We start from the raw sequence: 18,003 nt of genomic DNA on the forward strand, positions 1-18,003 counted from the left end.
TTCTCCAACACCACAGGTCAAAAGCATTAATTCTTTGGCGCTCAGATTTCTTTATAGTCCAACTCTCACATCCATACATGACTACTGGAAAAACCATAGCTTTGACTAGACAGACCTTTTTTGGCAAAGTAATGTCTCTGCTTTTTAATATGCTGTCTAGGTTGGTCATAACTTTTCTTCCAAGGAGCAAGCATCTTTTAATTTCATGGTACCCAGTAGATGCTCCATAAATATTTGCACATGAATAGGTGGATCTATAACTACTTTTTAATCAGAAGTCTTTGGCTTCTAATTAATTCTCTTACCTTTATCCAGTAATACACAATTAAGATGTATATGCTTGCTCCTTGGAAGGAAAGCTATGACAAACCTAGATAGCATATTAAGAAGCAGAGACATCACTTTGCTGACAGTGGTCCGTATAGGCAAAGCTATGGTTTTTCCGGTTTTTCCAGTAGTCATGTATGGATATGAGAGTTGGATCATAAAGAAGGCTGCTGCTGCTGCTAAGTCACTTCAGTCGTGTCCAACTCTGTGCGACCCCATAGATGGCAGGCTCACCAGGCTCCCCCGTCCCTGGGATTCTCCAGGCAAGAACACTGGAGTGGGTTGCCATTTCCTTCTCCAATGCATGAAAGTGAAAAGTGAAAGTGAAGTCGCTCAGTTGTGTCCCACTCTTAGCGACCCCATGGACTGCAGCCTGCCAGGCTCCTCCATCCGTGGGATTTTCCAGGCAAAATAGTATTGGAGTGGGGTGCCATTGCCTTCTTCGAAAGAAGGCTAAGTGCTGAAGAATCGATGCTTTCAATTTTTGGTGTTGGAGAAGACTCTCGAGAGTCGCTTGGGCAGCAAGGATTTCAAACCAGTCAATCCTAAAGGAAATCAACCCTGAATATTCACAGGAAATACTGATGCTGAAGCTCCAATATTTTGGCCACCTGATGTGAAGAGCTAACTCATTGGAAAAGATCCTGATGCTGGGAAAGATTGAAAGCAGGAGGAGAACAGGGCAACAGAGGATGAGATGGTTGGATGGCACCACCAACTCAGTGGACATGAGTTTGAGCAAACTCTGGGAGATGGTGAAGGACAGGGAAGCCTGGCATGCTGCAGTCTATGGGGTCGCAGAGAGGCAGACACAACTGAATGACTAGCCAACAACAGCAACACAAGATGAGAGATAGCTCTGAATTTGCTGAGTATCTTACAGTAATGTTTTAATTAATAAAACTATAAAGCCAAAACCAGCATCATGTTATTGCTGTTGACTTGTCAGTCATGGAGAGGTGTAGACAATCATCTTAAGATGATGAAGGAAGTGTGATCTGATTCCTGGTCCACGGGGTACCATGGTCCTGATGCTCCAGGATGCCAGCTCAATTGTTTCTTACTTTAATCATCACCACCTCCCCCATTTGGAGTCAATAGGCTCAGCGATGCCGTTCTGCATGATACAGTTTTCTTAAGAGGTAAATAACCGCTTCTGAGTATCTTCACTAAGTGTTTCTTAGAACAGCTTGATAATGTGTGAGAGCTGACTGCACAGTCCACTGTGGGGCCGGCACTGGACACGCAGTCTGGGAGCAGGAGCCAGTGACCCCTGGGGCAGACATGGCACTGGTGACTTAGTGTTTTTTCCCCAACCTTAATATATTTTTTTTCAAAATGTAAACTTTTTATTTTTACTGGGTTTTAGCTGATTAACAATGTCGTGATAGTTTCAGGTGAACAGGGAAGGGATTCAGCATACATATATCCATTCTCCCCCAAACTGCCCTCCCATCCAGACTGCCATATAATATTGAGTAGAATGCCATGTGCTATACAATAGGTCCTTGTTGGTTATCCATTTTGAATATAGCAGTGTGTGCACGACCATCCCAAACTCTCTAACTATCCCTTCCCTCCAGCAACCATAAGTTCATATTTTTCTAAGTCTGCAAGTCTTTCTGTTTTGTAAGTAAGTTCATTTGTATAATTTCTTTTTAGGTTCCACATATAAGAGATGTCGTATGATATTTCTCCTTCTCTGTCTGACTTACTTCACTCAGTATGACCTTCTCTAGGTCCATCCATGTTGCTCCAAATGGCATTACTTCATTCTTTTTAATGGCTGAGTAAAATATTCTGTTGTATATATGTACCACATCTTCTTTATGCATTCCTCTGTTCATGGGCATTTAGTTTGCTTCCATGTCTTGGTTATTGTAAACAGTGGTGCAGTGAACACTGGAGTGCGTGTATCCTTTCAAACCATGTTTTTCCCTGGACCCGTGCCCAGGAGTGGGATTGCAGGGTCATTCGGTTTTGACGGGCAACTGCATTGGCAGGGGCTTGGACAGGGGTTGGGCTGGGGGCGCAAACCGGGGCCTCCTGCACTGTCACCAGTGCAGCTGAAACAGAACCACCTCAACAGGCAGAGCACAGCCACGTGGCGTGCCCTGTGCCCTTCTCCCTGTTGGCATGACACGGCATGTTAATCTTGGCCACTGTGCTCCAGACCAGTGCAAACCAAGCTCCAAAAGAAGCGAAAAGATTTCTAAACACATACTCAAGAGACACAAGATTTGCAGGCTGGCAGAAGAAACCATCAGGACATTTAAGCTGGTTCGGCAGTCTGCGTGAGGCTCTCTCTATGCATTCAGAATTGAGTGGTTATCTGGATGGCAGGATCAGGAGTAAGCAAGGAGGGTTTTAAAAAACGAACCTGAAGGCTAGTTGCTGCTCCACTTGAGTTCACGGTCTTTTAAAAGGTAAAATTCTTTGTCTTCTGTTGGCTTCAGATGGAGGAGTGCTGCATTCTGCAAAATCCCCATTTTCTAGTGGAGAGGGCGCAGAGAAAGGGTTCTGGGACCAGCTCGGAAGTTTCCCATCAGTGATCCCAGGATGACGAGCCATGTCCTGTGCATCACAAGCAGATATTCATTCAAAGTTGAGCCCCTATCTGTGACCATGCCACTGAGATGCTTAGAGGGGTCTCAGAGTTTGTCAGTCTGTATGAAGTTGGGGGGAAAGATGTCACCTTTCTCTTTTAAAGAGGAAGGCTTTTCCTTTGGTGGTATTCCTAGAAATAGCTAACCAAGAAAATAATACCACGATTCTTGCAAAGCAATCTTCCTCGTCCTGCTTCTGTGGTTTAGGAAAGTGAGATCAATTTGACATTCAGTATTGGAAACTTGCCCCTGAAACAGGTGCTTACTACCTTTTGACTTTGAGGAAAAAGTTCTGTTCCCTGGGGTAAGACCGGCTAACTCTTGTGTGTCTTCTCTTCCCATGACTTTCCCTTCCTGATTTTAGCACCTGGTGGCCAAGCTCTGAGTCATGGAGACCGATAGATAAAGTGTCTTCTCATGCCTCAGTCAGGCTTCCCAGGTGGCTTAGTGGTAAAGAACCCACCTGCCAATGCAGGAGACCTAGGAGACATGGGTTCAATCCCTGGGTTGGGAAGATCCCCTGGAGTAGAAGATGGCAACCCACTCCAGTATTCTTGCCTGGGAAATCCCATGAGCAGAGGAACCTGGCAGGCTACAGTCCGTGGGGCTGCAAAGAGTCAGATGCTATTTGCACTCACGAATGCCTTAGTATCTTCGTCTGTAAGATGAGGACGGCAGGCCTGACTCACCTGATGGTCGTGAGGGTTCACGGGTTAATGTTTGTAAAGTTATTTCATGGGTGAGTAGTGCACGGAGTGTTCCCTCTGCCCTTTTTCGTTGCGCTGGGTCTTCGTTGCTGCGAGGGTTTTCTCTAGTTGCGGTGTGCAGGCTTCTCATTGCTGTGTCTTCTCTCGTGGTGGAGCACGGGCTCCTGGACTCGTGGGTTTCAGTGGTCGCAGCTCTCAGGTTCATTCGTCACGGTGCACAGGCTTAGTTGTGGAGCAGTGCTGTTTACTCCCTAGTGTCAGGACTTATAATCTGGATGACAAGGGAGGCTGATAAAATATTTCTTCTCTGGGGTACTCCTTTTCATGATTCAGATGGTTGTGCTTTGAAAATAGTGCCGTCACAGCAGGTTGATCAATTTCCCAAGATATTTTATTCCCTTGCCACAAGATGATGCTGAGGGCTGGCACCCTGGTCTGGGACTTAACCATGTCCTGAGCATTTACAAATCTGTTAATTCGTTAAATTCTCTCAGCAACCCTCGGAGATAAGGACCGTTACTGTGCCCATTTAAGAGTTAAGAAAACTGAGGCACCAAAGAGTTTGTTCAGAGTTATACAACTATTATATGGCACAGCCAGGGTTCTATTTCCTGTCTGGTCCTTACTCACCTCTCCAACTTCATCTTCTACTGTCCTCTCAGGTGTGGTCCAGGCGTATGGCTTCTGCTCCTCGAACATTCTGCCTCAGGGCTTTGCATAGCTCTTACCTCACCCCAGCTGCCATATGTGTGTGTGTGTTTGCAGCTAGAGCCTGGGTCAGAAAGTAATTTTTTTTTTCAGTGTTTGGGTAAAACTGATATGACTTTAAAATGTATATATATGTAACTATATGTGTGTGGGTTTGTGTATAGTCTTCTTTCTCACAGTGATCGCTTGCTTTCTTATTTTTAAATGAAGAACTTGAACTTTTATTTATTTTATTTTATTTATTTATTTAGCTGTGTTGGGTCCTCGCTGCAGCACAAGGGATCTTCATCTATCACATGCGGGATATTTCAGTGCGACACAGGGGCTCTCTAGTTGTGGGATACAGACTCAGTTGGTCCACAGTATGTGGGATCTTAGTTCCTGATCAGGGATTGAACCAGCATCCCCTGCGTTGCCAGGCAAATCCTTAACCACTGGACCACCAGGGAAGTCCCAATGATTGCTTTCTTCCCCCGATTTAAATTGTATTCATTTCATTTGTTTGCTCTAGGGGCCTGTCCACCAGATCTCCCTTCAGGGTTTCCACTGGGGAATTTGACAAAGAAATGGGGTCCCAGAACCTGAAACCAGGACCTTGACAGAAAGGGGTTTTCTGTTCCTTTCATTGAGAACTTGGACTGCGGTAGTGGCTACAGTCTTGTGTGAGGTGCCAGGGTCATCACCAGCCTGGACAAACCCCGGTGATCTGGTTGAGTTGGTGATCGTCTCGGATGTCCATCCTACAGGCTGGACTGGGCCACGGGTTAATGCCCCTTCTTCCGGAACACCACCTCACCCTTCCTTGTTCTGCCCTAGATAACCAGTTCAGGATGTCCATCCTGGAGCGGCTGGAGCAGATGGAAAGGAGGATGGCAGAGATGACCGGGTCCCAGCAGCACAAGCAGGGGAGCGGAGGAGGCAGCAGTGGAGGGGGCACAGGGAGTGGCAACGGAGGAAGCCAAGCCCAGGTACGAGTCCTTGAGGATCATCGCCTTCCTGGTGTTTCATGTTCCACTGAGGAGCGAGGCAGTCGATCACAAGTCCCTTCTCTTCTGCTGTGTGCTTCCCCTGGATGAGGCAAAAGGCAGGGCGGGGTGCTTTGTAGTCCTTGTGCTTCTGAGTATTTAAGTCTGTTCAACAGGAAAGAAGCCTTGGACTGTGGGCCTTCTCAGTTGTTCACCTTCCTAAGCCTTAAATCACCTACTGATCTCAGAAGTCACTGCAGTTACCTGCCAGTGGGAGGGAGGGCATCCAGTGACAGGACAGAGGCCAAACGATGACTCAGATCGGCTGGGCTCAGAGTCCAATTAGAACCTATTTTGTATCTTGTGTTCTATCTCTCTCTTAAGTATAAATAGAAACCGTAATTGAATTCAGTAATTCATAAGACTTTTATAAACTCCGGGAGTTCAATCAGAAAAGGGCCCAGAGAAACTGTGTTTGTACTTTTTCAGTAGAGAACAGTAGAACAACGTTATACATTCCATCATTGTCACAGATGCTTTTTCATCAATTCCATGACGGATGAATTCCGTGATGGATGAATATTGTCAGGTACAGGGAAATCACCAAATACTAGAGTCCTGGTAGTCTTGAGAGTTTTATATCAATTTCTTGTAGGAGCTTCATTTTGGAAAAGTCTCCTAGGTAGACACTTTTTTTCCCCCCAGGAGACTCTAGAATAAAGGTAGAGGGACCGACGGTGTTTATCACCTTCCCCACTGAGCCATTACCCAAAACCTCAAATAATTCTCCCTCTTTCCCTTCAAGATGATGATTTTCCCTGAACAATTACATTTGTAAGTGAACATTTTGACTTTTATGAGACTTGTAAATATCAAGTGTTAGTAATATTTTTAGTAATAGATGAAAACAAAGCGTAAGGTACCACCACCCTCCCCCCCCAAAAATCAACCTTATTTGGAAAATTTTCTTATTTCTCACCTGTCTTCGGAAATCAATGGACAAGGAAAGACTTGGCACAAAGTAAAATATTAAGGCTTCTTGTCCACCTGATACAACTGTTTTATAAAAAGAATTAAACATTGTTTACTATGTATCTCATGGCTAAAATAAGAGAGTCCCACAAAGCCCCTTTTCTTTCACTGACCAAGGCTACAGAAAGGGACTGGAGTGTAATGTCACTGTATAGCCCAGCTGTTTGGCCCCAGGCCTGTTATCTGATCCCATATTAATGGCTAATGAATACTCTTTCATCAGTTTAAGTTGGAGTCAAGGAACATCTGTCCACTTTATGTGATAGAAATGTAGCTGGTCTTGTTAATGCAAAAAAAAAAATCTTACCTGGTGACTTCCACGTGCCCCAAATGCGTCTGTCTGGTGTATACATAGCAGCCCTGCCTGGGTCTTTTGAGTCAAGGCCATTCTTCATCAGGTCAGGGTTGCCTGACTGCATTCCTCTAACATGTCATGACATTTCTAGTGAGAGTGACATTATAGCCGTTTTCTGGGTATTTAAAAAATTTTTTTACAGGCATTTGTTTTCCAGATTTAAAAAAAAAAAAAGTAAGGAACAACAGTATTTCATGGGGTTCATTACTGGACAAAATAACTTAAAATAATAACCAGAGACAGGACCTCCCTGGTGGTCCAATGGTTAAGACTTCATCTTCCACTGCTGGGGGTGCAGGTTCGATCTCTGGTCAAAAAACTCTTAAGATCCCACCTGCCTCTTGGCCAAAAATCCAAAACAATAAAACAGAAGCAATATTGAAACATTCAATAAACACTTAAGATAGTCCACATCAAAAACAATCTTAAAAAAACACCAGAAATGAGAATTGGACCAGAGTGCAATTTGTTTGGGAGAGAGGGTGTGAAACATAAAATTATCACAGAGAGGATATATATATAAACATACAGATGATTCATTTTGCAGTACAGCAGAAGCTAATGCCACATTGTAAAACAATAAAATATACCCCAATAAAAAATTTTTAAAAAGAAAATATTGTAGACAAACAGATGGTATTTGAGGCTAGTAAAATGTCATTTGTTTAGATGCTGGGGATTCTGAATAAAATTTCATTAGAAAAAAAAACTATCACAGAGACTCAGATAAGCTGTTGAGGTTACTAACTTTGATTTTATTTTTCTTCTTGTACAACTTCCTTACAACAAAGAGAAGAAAGCCAAGTGGTCAAAATGAGTGAATTTCTGTTTCATATGTACCTCTGTTGTTGTTAGTACTATAATAACACTTGAATTTGGAAGTCTCTAATGCCTTCCCCAATCTCCTTTTTGCTTTCTATAAAGGACTGGATTTTTTAAATTTATTTTTTCAATTGAGCTATAGTTGACATATAACATCATATTAGTTTCAGGTGTACAACAGAATGATTAAGCCTTTGTGTACATTGCCAGATGATCACCATGATAAACCTAGTTAACTTCCGTCATCACACTTACAATTTTTTTTCCTTGTGATGAGAACCTTTAAAATATGCTCTGTTAGCAACTTCCAAATATGCAGTTCAGTGTTATTAACTTTAGTTGCCATACTGCACATGACATCCCCAGGACTTATTCATTTGATAACTGAAAGTTTGCATCTTTTGACTCCTACACTATTTTGCCCACCTCCTACCCTCCACCTCTGCATGCAACTATTAGTCTATTCTCAGGATCCATGAAGTCAAGAAGGTTTCTGTGTGTGTGTGTTTGGTTTTTGTTTAAGATTCCACATATAAGTGACATACATTATACAGTATCTGTCTTTCTGACTTATTTCACTGAATGCCTGTAAGGTCCATCCATGTAGTTGCAAATATATCATTGGGTATTTTAAAGTTCTTTTTTAGGGAGAAAAATCCCCAAGTGACAGTTCTCCTCCAGAAGGAGCTGAGGAGTCAGCGGTCCAGGCAGCACCCTGCCCCCAACCCCTCTTCCGTAGAAGCATTAAGAAAGTTACCTGCTTCACTTTCCTCTGCGGGTTTCCTGTCTACAATGTTTAATTACATCACCTGGGAGGCTAGACCACATTTTTGTTTGTTGTTTCATAGTATATGCTTTCCCTGAACTGGATCAGCACGGAGTTCACAATCAGACTGTCAGCTGCAGTAGACAGCCTCTGATGCCCTTAGAGTTGTGGAAGATTCTTGTGTCCCGGGCTGTGGGTGTGCCGCTAAGCTGGACTCAGCACATTCTGTCTCCCCTTCATGATGTCTCCTTATCTTCAATTTTGCGCTTCCTGTTTTCAGTTGCTAATCACAAAGAGTTTGTCCCCCCTCTGGCATCCGAAGGCTGACGTGGTGGTGGGCCTTTGGGTCTCTGGTCATCAGAACACATGCTGTCTCATTGCAGTGCACGTCCGGCCCCGGGACGCTGGGCAGCTGCTTCGAGAGCCGTGTAGTTGTTGTGTGCGAGAAGATGATGAGCAGAGCCTGCTGGGCAAAGTCCAAGCATCTGATCCACTCAAAGACTTTCCGTGGGATGACCCTCCTCCACCTGGCTGCTGCCCAGGGTTACGCCACCCTCATCCAGACCCTCATAAAATGGCGGTAAGGCTGGTGTCCTCCTCACCCATCAGCAGGCACTCCTCTTAGTGTGTCCACTAGTGGATGGAAATCTGGCCATTCAGGGAGTATGGGATCCTCACAGCAAAGGAGTCTCTCCGAGGACAGTTCCACAAAGTTCTGTGAACTTCTGCCCAAGAAGTACTGAGCGAGATGCTAAAGTAAACTTTGGACCTTTTATTTCCTCCTGGCTCCTGGCAAAACAGAGCATCCAAACCACCTAGGAAACCTGGGACTTTCTTTCTTCCCATTGGGAATGTTGGCTGCCCGCTTTGGTTTCATCTCTGTGGGTTTTATAATGTTGTGGTATTTTTTAACATTGATTCTCTGTGCAGTAATTTGTGATGCTATCTGTTCCAGCACAAAGCATGCAGACAGCATTGACTTGGAACTGGAAGTCGACCCCTTGAACGTGGACCACTTCTCCTGTACTCCTCTAGTAAGAAATGGGTTCATTTATTCCCCAAACTATTCTTCTGGGCTGGTATAGGGATATGCCTGGCTCCCTTTGTGTTCGCCCTTGTTGATACATGACATATATCGGAGCCACTTTGTAATGGAAATGTTTTATGGCACCATTGAGATTGCTGCCAAGGACCAATTTGTCAATTGGCAGCAGTGGCAGAAGTCAAATAGGATTTTTTTTTTCAACTCGTATTGAGGAAGCGTGCTCTGTCTCTCTGTTTTTTAGATGTGGGCGTGTGCTCTCGGGCACTTGGAAGCAGCTGTCGTGCTGTACAAGTGGGACCGTCGGGCCATCTCTATTCCAGACTCTCTAGGAAGGCTGCCTTTGGGAATCGCCAGGTCACGGGGTCATGTGAAGTTAGCAGAGTGTCTGGAGCACCTGCAGAGGGATGAGCAGGCTCAGCTGGGACAGAACCCCAGAATCCACTGTCCTGCAGGCGACGAGCCCAGCACGGAGAGCTGGGTGAGCCAGTGGCACAGCGAAGCCATCAACTCCCCAGAAATACCCAAAGGAGTCACTGTCATCGCAAGTACCAACCCAGGTAAGAATCCTAAATGGTGACATCTTAGCACTTGGCGGATTCCCCTTTTGCTGTCATGCCACTACCTTCGGAAAAGTCTGTAGGATGTTCACATACATTTAAGGGTTTGGGGTTTTCTTTTTAGTGTTTCTAATTTTCCTTTTAGCTGTTAGAATGCCTAGTGCTTCTCTCAACCCCGCTCACCCATCCCACCCCCAAAACTGAGAGGGGGGAGAAAACTATGTTAATGCAAGAAAGAACTACAAATTTTGGAGGAGGATTATTTGAATACAATATATACTGCTGGGGAATATGTAAACGTTAGGGATGTGTCTTGAGTTCTGGCTTTGCACTCTGTGTCTCTCAGGCATAGAGAACATGTTAATTCTTTAGCATTCCTCACTGTACCACCTGTCCTGACTGTCCTTTCTACTGTACTTTTCAGAGCTGAGAAGACCTCGGTCTGAACCCTCTAATTACTACAGCAGTGAGAGCCACAAAGATTATCCAGCTCCCAAAAAGCATAAATTGAACCCCGAGTACTTCCAGGCAAGGCAGGAGAAGCTGCTGTCCACTGCACTGAGTCTGGAACAGCCAAATATCAGGAAGCAGAGCCCTAGTTCTAAGCAGCCTGTCCCCGAGACAATCAGCCCCAGTGAAGGATTGAGGGACTACAGCCGGGAGATCTCCCCTCCCACTCCAGAGACTGCAGGATTCCTCCACGCCTCTGCATCCCAGCCAGTAGTAAAGTGGAACCCCAAAGATCTTTACATTGGTGTGTCCACAGTACAGGTGACTGGAAATCCGAAGGGGACCAGTGTAGGCAAGGATGCAGCACCTTCACAGGTGCGTCCACGGGAGCCAATGAGTGTCTTGATGATGGCTAACAGAGAGGTGGTGAACAGCGAGCTGGGGTCCTACCATGATGGTACAGAGAGTGAGGAGTGCTCACAGCCCATGGATGACATACAGGTGAGCGTGGCGAAGGTAAGCTTGCAGGGGCTGGTCTGTCTACCCACACTTCCTTGATCTTGACTGCCAGTTTCCTAGAGGTCTTCTCATTTTCTCACCAGTGACTGGGTCAAAGTCTGGGCTTATGTATAAGACTAGTGGACTGTCTTCACTTGGGCCACTCGTGAATCAAACATTGTGAACTGGGCCTGAAAACCAGGGACTAAAATATGCTTATTAGAAATGTCAAGTTAGTAGATAGTGTCAAAACAGGTTCAGGGTTTCTAAGTCACTTAAGGGGGGGTGAAAAAGAAAATTTGGCTCACTTGGGAAAAGTTCAGGAATTGGTAATAAAGAAAAAAAGCAACAGCAAAAATAATACTCTGAAACATAATATTATAGGAATATTTTCAAACATGAGTCATTCCCACTTTGGAAACTGTTAATTCTATTAAAAGAGTCTCAGACTGGATAAAAAGAAAAGGAAGCAAAGTGTATTACATACTACTTGTAAAAGAATTAAAATGAAACAGAAAGGATGAAAATTAAATGACGGGTAAAGATATAATAGACAAAAGAGTATAAAAAGAAAAAAGACAAAGTATAATTAAGGCAAATATTATATATATACAATTTATCAAAAAGATATGACCATAATGAACCATTGTGCACCTAACAACATAGTTTCTAAATATTAAAGCAAATAAATACAAAGAAATGTGGTACCAGAACCACAATCATAGTATGACACTAACACAACTATCTCAAAAGTTGTCAGCTGAGGTACATGTGAAGAGAAAATGAAAAAAATTGACAATACAATTAGAAAGTTTGACTTAGTATATATACTTAATATATGATTATATAATTATGTGGATGTATGAATACACATGGTAAATATACATAGCATTGTTCTGAGATATCCAAGCACATTTGTGAGAACTGCTCACGTATTAGAACCCAAAGAGAATTTTAATAAAAACCCAATGTCATTTGAATAAAAAGCCCTAAAGTCATTTAAATTCCATTGCCTTTTGTAGCTGTCACACTAAGAAATCATCTACTTGGTATCTCAGAGTGTTACACTTACGATGTTAAGGTATTCTTATACTAACACAGTTTTATAAAATAGAGGATTTGGAAGAGGAGTGATTACAGATAGTTATAACCTTTGGTCTCCAGAAATTCCACTTTTTAATACTTTCATGGGAAAAGAGTCAAGGTAGGACTTAATTCCTCCTGTTTGAGTCACCAATCAAGATGGTCAATATAGGAGAAGAATAGCTGTGATATTTCTTCCCTAAATGTTTTCATTTGTATTCCTGTTACAATTCTTTGTTGACAATATCGAAAATTACCCAAAGATAAGTATTTTTTAACAGTTTTATTGGGGTATAACTTACATACCATAAATTCATTCATTTTAAGTGTTCAACATTAATGAACGTTTGTGAGTTTGTACAAAATTCACAATCATCACAAAAGTCCCATTTAGCACACTTCCTTCCCCCCACAGAAGTTCCCTGTGCCCCTTTGCAGGCAACCTCTGTTCCCATTCCAGCGCTATGGATCTGACTTCTCTCCCCTAGAATTTTGCTTCTAGAAATGTTATATAAGTAGAATCATAAACCATCACATTCTGTGTCTGGCTTCTTTCAGTCAGCATAATATTCGTTAAGGTTCGCATGTTGTAAGATAAGCATTTAATCATTTTTGTATAGATCCTTTCTGAACATTTTCAGTTCACTTAAAAACTGCTGTATTTCAACTTCCATTTTCAAGAGATGTGCAAGAAAACTTTTAAAACCAAGCTCATATCTCTGATTCTAATTGAATAGATCTACTCCAGACTCGTTGTGAGGATTCCTAAATGTATCTGTTAGGAATTTATTTTGAGATGCTCATATCAGCAGCCTGACTCCAGTGGTTTAATAAGAATGTGATTTCTTTTTCTTGTACAAGTCCAGAGGTTTGGTGACTCAGTAATGCCATCAGGGACCTGGATTTTTTTTTTTTTTTTTTGATTTTCTGTTCTTTTGGCTTTTCTCTTCACTCCTGTTGCCTTATGATCATAATGTGGCTTCTCGAGCTCAGCTGTGGTCAGAGCAGGAGAAGAGGGGCGAGGCCGGGTGCATCGGCACCTTTCACCGGAAAAAGCAGAAGCTCTGCCCACATCCCTCTCAGCAGACTTGTGTATAGTCTCCTTGTCCAGAGGCTGGTCGCAGATCCCCACCTTGGTGCAGGAAGGTGGGAAACTGAGAAGAGGATCGGGACAGGTGGCTTGTCTTAGTCACCAGCTGTCCCCTGGGCTTTGGCTCTTTGCTGCTCTCTACAAAACTAGGGTTCTCTGTGGAGGACAAAGGTGGGGGGGGCATAGTGGTCAGGTGGGAACACACTCCAGTATTCTTGCCTGGGAAATCCCATAGACAGAGAAGCCTGTAGAGCTGCAGTCCATGGGGGTCACAAAGAGTCAGACACAATTCAGCAGCTAAACAACAAGAACAAGTGGTCAGGTAACCAGCAATATCACTATAATTATATGACCACGTCCTCTAGAACTGCCCAGGCCTTTGTATCCTTAATCAGTTGATCCTAGCTGAGAGTAGAAAGTAGGCATAAGCCAGACATTCTCAAAGACTTAAGGTTTTGGACCGAGCTGATTTTCGGAGATCCTCAGATCTGGGATCTCAGCATATGTGAGCAAATCATGTAAAACCTTTAGATAATATCAGAGGGCACTGGACTGACATGTAAGCCCACCCTCCTTCATTTCTCTCTTTCCCAGGTAGCGGGGCGGGAGGTAGGCCTGGCTGACTTCTAGGGCCCCATCCTAACCTGAGTGCTCTGTGACCTCCGGGTTCCAGGTGAACATGATGACCTTGGCAGAACACATCATTGAAGCCACACCTGAGCGGATCAAGCAGGAGAACTTTGTGCCCATGGAGTCCCCGACGTTGGAAAGGACAGATGCGGCCACCATTAGCAGTACCATGAGCTGGCTGGCCGGTTACCTGGCTGACGTAGACCATCTGCCAAATGCTGCCCAGATCAGGTCAGTAAAACCCACGGGCCTCTCCCCAGGGCAAGTTCCTGGATTTACCTGGAGGCACAGGAGACCCACTGGTTCTGAGGAGTTCTGGGTAGTGGATGCCCTTATCAAGAAAGGAAGGAAGCGTTAGGATGGATTCCATTGCCTCTTTCAAGGACCTCTCTCCTCCTCACCTCTGCTGTGATTTTTCTTCCCATGGCAGAGTGTAGGAGATAATGTGTCATAGCATGTTCTCCCCAGTTCAACTGAAGCTTCACAGTTGGATAGTGGACTTACTGGGTTTAGTACTTAGCCCAGTACTGAACTCATAACAGGTGCTCAGCATGAAGTTACTAATTGAAGGACACCCAGAGTCTCCTTAGCATCTCTTTGGACTGAGTAAAGGTATATCCTTCATGGTCCACAGTGGGTACCATCTTGTCTCTTTGACCAATGTGTGATGAATCCTGCAGACCAATCACCAGCCTCTCTCCCTCATGTCTTCTTTTGTTTCAGAAGCGCATATAATGAGCCTCTCACCCCTTCTTCTAATACCAGCCTGAGCCCTGTAGGCTCACCAGTAAGTGAAATAACTTTTGAGAAGCCCAGCCTTCCCTCTGCAGCAGACTGGTCTGAGTTCCTGAGTGCGTCCACCAGTGAGAAAGTGGAGAATGAATTTGCTCAGCTGACCCTGTCTGATCACGAACAGAGAGAACTCTATGAAGCAGCCAGGCTTGTCCAGACAGCTTTCCGGAAATACAAGGTAAGAGACAGCAAGAATCCTGGGGACTTCCCTGGTGATCCAGTGGTTAAGACTGCCCTACCACTGCAGGGGGAAAGGGTTCAATCCCTGGTCAGGGAACTAAGATCTCACATGCTTTGCAGCCAAAAATAAAGAACTTCTTTAAAAAAATAAACAGACAACAGATTCCTCTTGTGATCAGGGAAAAGTCAGAATCATTCAAACTGAAATATATGCCATTTCTTTTTTTCTCTGAGTTTATAATTTGAAATAAAGATTCTATAATTAGGTCACATGAGATTATTAAGAATTGTCAGAAACTTTAGTGGGATAAAACTAACCAGTAATGTGATGGTTATTACCCTCTGAACTTACTGTCTAGGTAATAATAGATATTATTTAGTTAATACAAAGTTGATGTCGCTGCCACAAGGAATGTATGACCTGGAGTGGGGGTTTCTGGCTGGAGGCCTGGAGACTGATTGTTGGCTGCCCATGAACTCCTAAAATTTTATGGTGAAGTGTTTGTATGTGTGTTTTTGGTGGGCAAGGTCCAGAGCCTTCCACAATTTCTCAGAGGAGTCTTTGACCTCCCTGGACATGAGTCTGAGCAAAATCTGAGAGATAGTGAAGGACAGGGAAGCCTAGCATGCTGTAGTCCATCATGTCACAAAGTCAAACATGTCTTAGCGACTAAACAACAACAGGGAGGTGTTATAAGCCATCAATCTTTGACCCAGAGGTAGAGGACTTAGTGTTATCTTAGGAAGGACAGAGCAGAGCAGCAACTTATAAGGACAAACAGCACAATACCTAGTTCTTTAAATCCTTTGACTGTTGTTTAGGCCTCCTAACATCCAAATATGATAGTTCTGTTTAGAAGCCAGAATAGTCAGAGAAGTATTCTGTAAATTCACTTTTCTTAATTTATCCTGATATTAACTTGTCGTATTTTGGTAAACCTCGGGTCTCAGTTCTGAGAAAGTCAATGAAATGAGTGGTCATTCCATTGAAGTCTTGGGAAAGCTGCATTTCTTATACTGTATCATTTTTTCTTTTCTTGCCTCGCTTTCCCTTGAAGGGCCGACCCTTACGGGAGCAGCAGGAAGTGGCGGCAGCTGTCATTCAGCGTTGTTACAGAAAATATAAACAGGTGAGCCAGCTTGTGAATGCGTCCTACCCAGCATCCAAACAGGCGTGGGGAGTCCCATGTGACGTTTGGCAGAGAGCACAGCGTCCGATGCCTGACCAAAAGACTGGCTTCAAATCACCTTGGTTAAAGACCAGAGGAAAATGTTCCAAAAGGAAAAAATAAAAGGAAAAACAAACAAAAAATTGTCTGCAACTACTGCCACAAAATAATTTTTGTTTGGACTGTTGACCTCTTAGTGGTATCACTTCCTGCAGCATTGGTCTGATACAGAGGAAGCTATTTGGGTCTGAAGTGAGGCTCTATGTGAGTCATTTTGCCTATAAGCTCATTAGTAATTAAAGAGCTCGAGGAGGTTTGGTATGGTGATGGGAGAAGGTAAATACTGGTTGTTATCATTGACCTTGAATCATACACATCACATAACCTTCAGCCAGTTTTCCTTTTTGGCTTCTTCTTACCCAATGTGAAATGAAGAATTGTGAAAAATCTTTGAAAATGGAAAGACACCCAGAGTATCTTACACTGGGCATTCCTTAGTTAAGCGTTGTAAGAGGAGCACCTGAATTACTCTTTCGTTCAGTATTACTGCTTCTGAAAGGACCTGCAGGGTCACGGAGCTCCCATCAGACAGGAAGGGAATTGTTCAGAGAACACCTAATATACCTTAGATCTTTCAGACTCATCATTTCATTTTCTCCTTACAAAAATATCTGAAGTAAACAGTTTTATTTCCACTTGGCAGGTGAAGAAGCTGAGACTCAGAGAGATTAAGTAAACATTAGACCTTTCTAACCACCTAGGTAGTGATATTAAAAAGTGCCGAATTGCATTTTGACTGGTTCATACGGTAAAGTTCAGTCCTGTTAGTAGAACCATTTTTTAGGTTGTGCTTTTGGTAGGTCTTACACTTTTGTTTAAGGAATAATAAATGCTGAGATAGATACCAGCCACACAGAAAATCAGGATTCTGTTCTCTTTATTATTTCTAGGATTTGCTTGATGTCTCATGTGGATTGCCACTTGCTCAGGTTTCTCTAGGATTAAGCCTTACTTGTGAGGGGTGAGGGGGGAGTGTCTTCAGCTTATAGCCAGTTGAGTTCATGATCCCAGAAAATGAAGGTTTATTGTGTAAACGCTGACACCGCAGTCCCTGTTGGGAACCATCCTGGCTTTTGTTTGGCGAGAGGACTTCTTATTAGCAAGAGCGATACTCAGAATCAGAGTTTCAAGTCTTTGATTACAGCAGGTGTTTATTCCAAAATGTGAGTTTGTTAGTTGTTTTTTTTTTTAATACCCTCCCAAAGAAGTGTTGGCTACAACCAGAAAGATGGAAGGCATTTTTAAAAAAATACTGACAAATATAAGACAAGTATTTTGGAAGATGAAAGGCATGAATATAGTCAGATTGCCTTTTTTTCTTTCTTTGGTTGGGCATTTCATTGGTTCTGATTCTGGTTTTTCATTTTCTTCTATTCAGCAATCTAACATTAATCTTGTATTTTCTGTTTCTCCCCCAAGCTGACATGGATAGCCTTGAAGGTAATGACACACCCAAGTCCTCTCACAAACCATTCCACCAGAGTCACAAACCTCACACCCATCACCAGCTACAAGAAGGGGCCATTAGGATGGCACGTCATTCAGTAGGCATACCCACCTCCCACCCGGCCACCTCACCACAGCACATCTGTCCTCTGGGGACCACGTGGTTATGCCTTTGGAGTGGGTTTCAGCAAGCAATCTTTGGACATTTTCTTGGCCAGTGTTTATCTTAACGATCCATCCAAGATAATTACCGTGAACCCAGTGAGCCACAGAGGAAATCTGCCTGTTTCCCATGTGCTGCGCTGCGTCTGCAAGGTTCTGATCATGCAGAGCACGCAGGCCAAGGTCATGGAGACACTGTGGGATGCAGTGCCCTTGTCTTGAAAGACTTTGGGCCAAATGAAAATGTCAAGCGAGTCAGATAAGACTCAAGAGGGTTCTTGCAGCAGGGCCCTGCGTCTGGAACCTTTTGAGAAGTCAGTTTTTGCCCCTCACTGTACCTCATACATGCAGAGAGAGACTTAGGCACAGGGATGTTCTGAGGAGCACTTGTCCCTCTCATGGTAAGTTGGCTTCTTGTGAGCAAAGCCCTCCCCTGTGATTTCTGGTCCCTGGAGTCATAGTCTTAAGTGGTTAGCAATCTGGACAGAGCTTTTGCTAACATCTGCAGAGCTCTGCGCTTTTCGTGCCTGGCAGGGAAGAGGATTCATTCTCC

At 43.7% G+C, this 18,003-nt stretch overlaps 1 protein-coding gene across 9 annotated transcripts in view; it reads left to right on the forward strand.

Moving 5' to 3' along the window:
- The window catches only part of CAMTA1 (calmodulin binding transcription activator 1), a 975,729-nt gene that overhangs the window by 938,378 nt on the left and 19,348 nt on the right, over positions 1-18,003 (forward strand). For 5 of the 9 annotated variants that reach the window (XM_081490415.1, XM_081490420.1, XM_081490419.1 and 2 more), the window contains 8 exons: positions 5,165-5,316; positions 8,672-8,868; positions 9,244-9,322; positions 9,575-9,890; positions 10,657-10,841; positions 13,685-13,872; positions 14,365-14,611; positions 15,672-15,743. In XM_081490415.1, coding sequence (XP_081346541.1) covers positions 5,165-5,316; positions 8,672-8,868; positions 9,244-9,322; positions 9,575-9,890; positions 10,657-10,841; positions 13,685-13,872; positions 14,365-14,611; positions 15,672-15,743 — 1,436 coding nt within the window. Of the gene's footprint in view, positions 1-5,164; positions 5,317-8,671; positions 8,869-9,243; positions 9,323-9,574; positions 9,891-10,314; positions 10,842-13,684; positions 13,873-14,364; positions 14,612-15,671; positions 15,744-17,261; positions 17,283-18,003 lie in introns of all 9 variants that reach the window. The other 4 variants (XM_081490413.1, XM_081490414.1, XM_081490416.1 and 1 more) reach the window with 2 other exon arrangements.

The sequence above is a fragment of the Giraffa tippelskirchi genome, chromosome 5, assembly GCF_054371585.1.
Source record: "Giraffa tippelskirchi isolate mGirTip1 chromosome 5, T2T-mGirTip1v1.2.pri, whole genome shotgun sequence".
Lineage (NCBI taxonomy): Eukaryota > Metazoa > Chordata > Mammalia > Artiodactyla > Giraffidae > Giraffa > Giraffa tippelskirchi.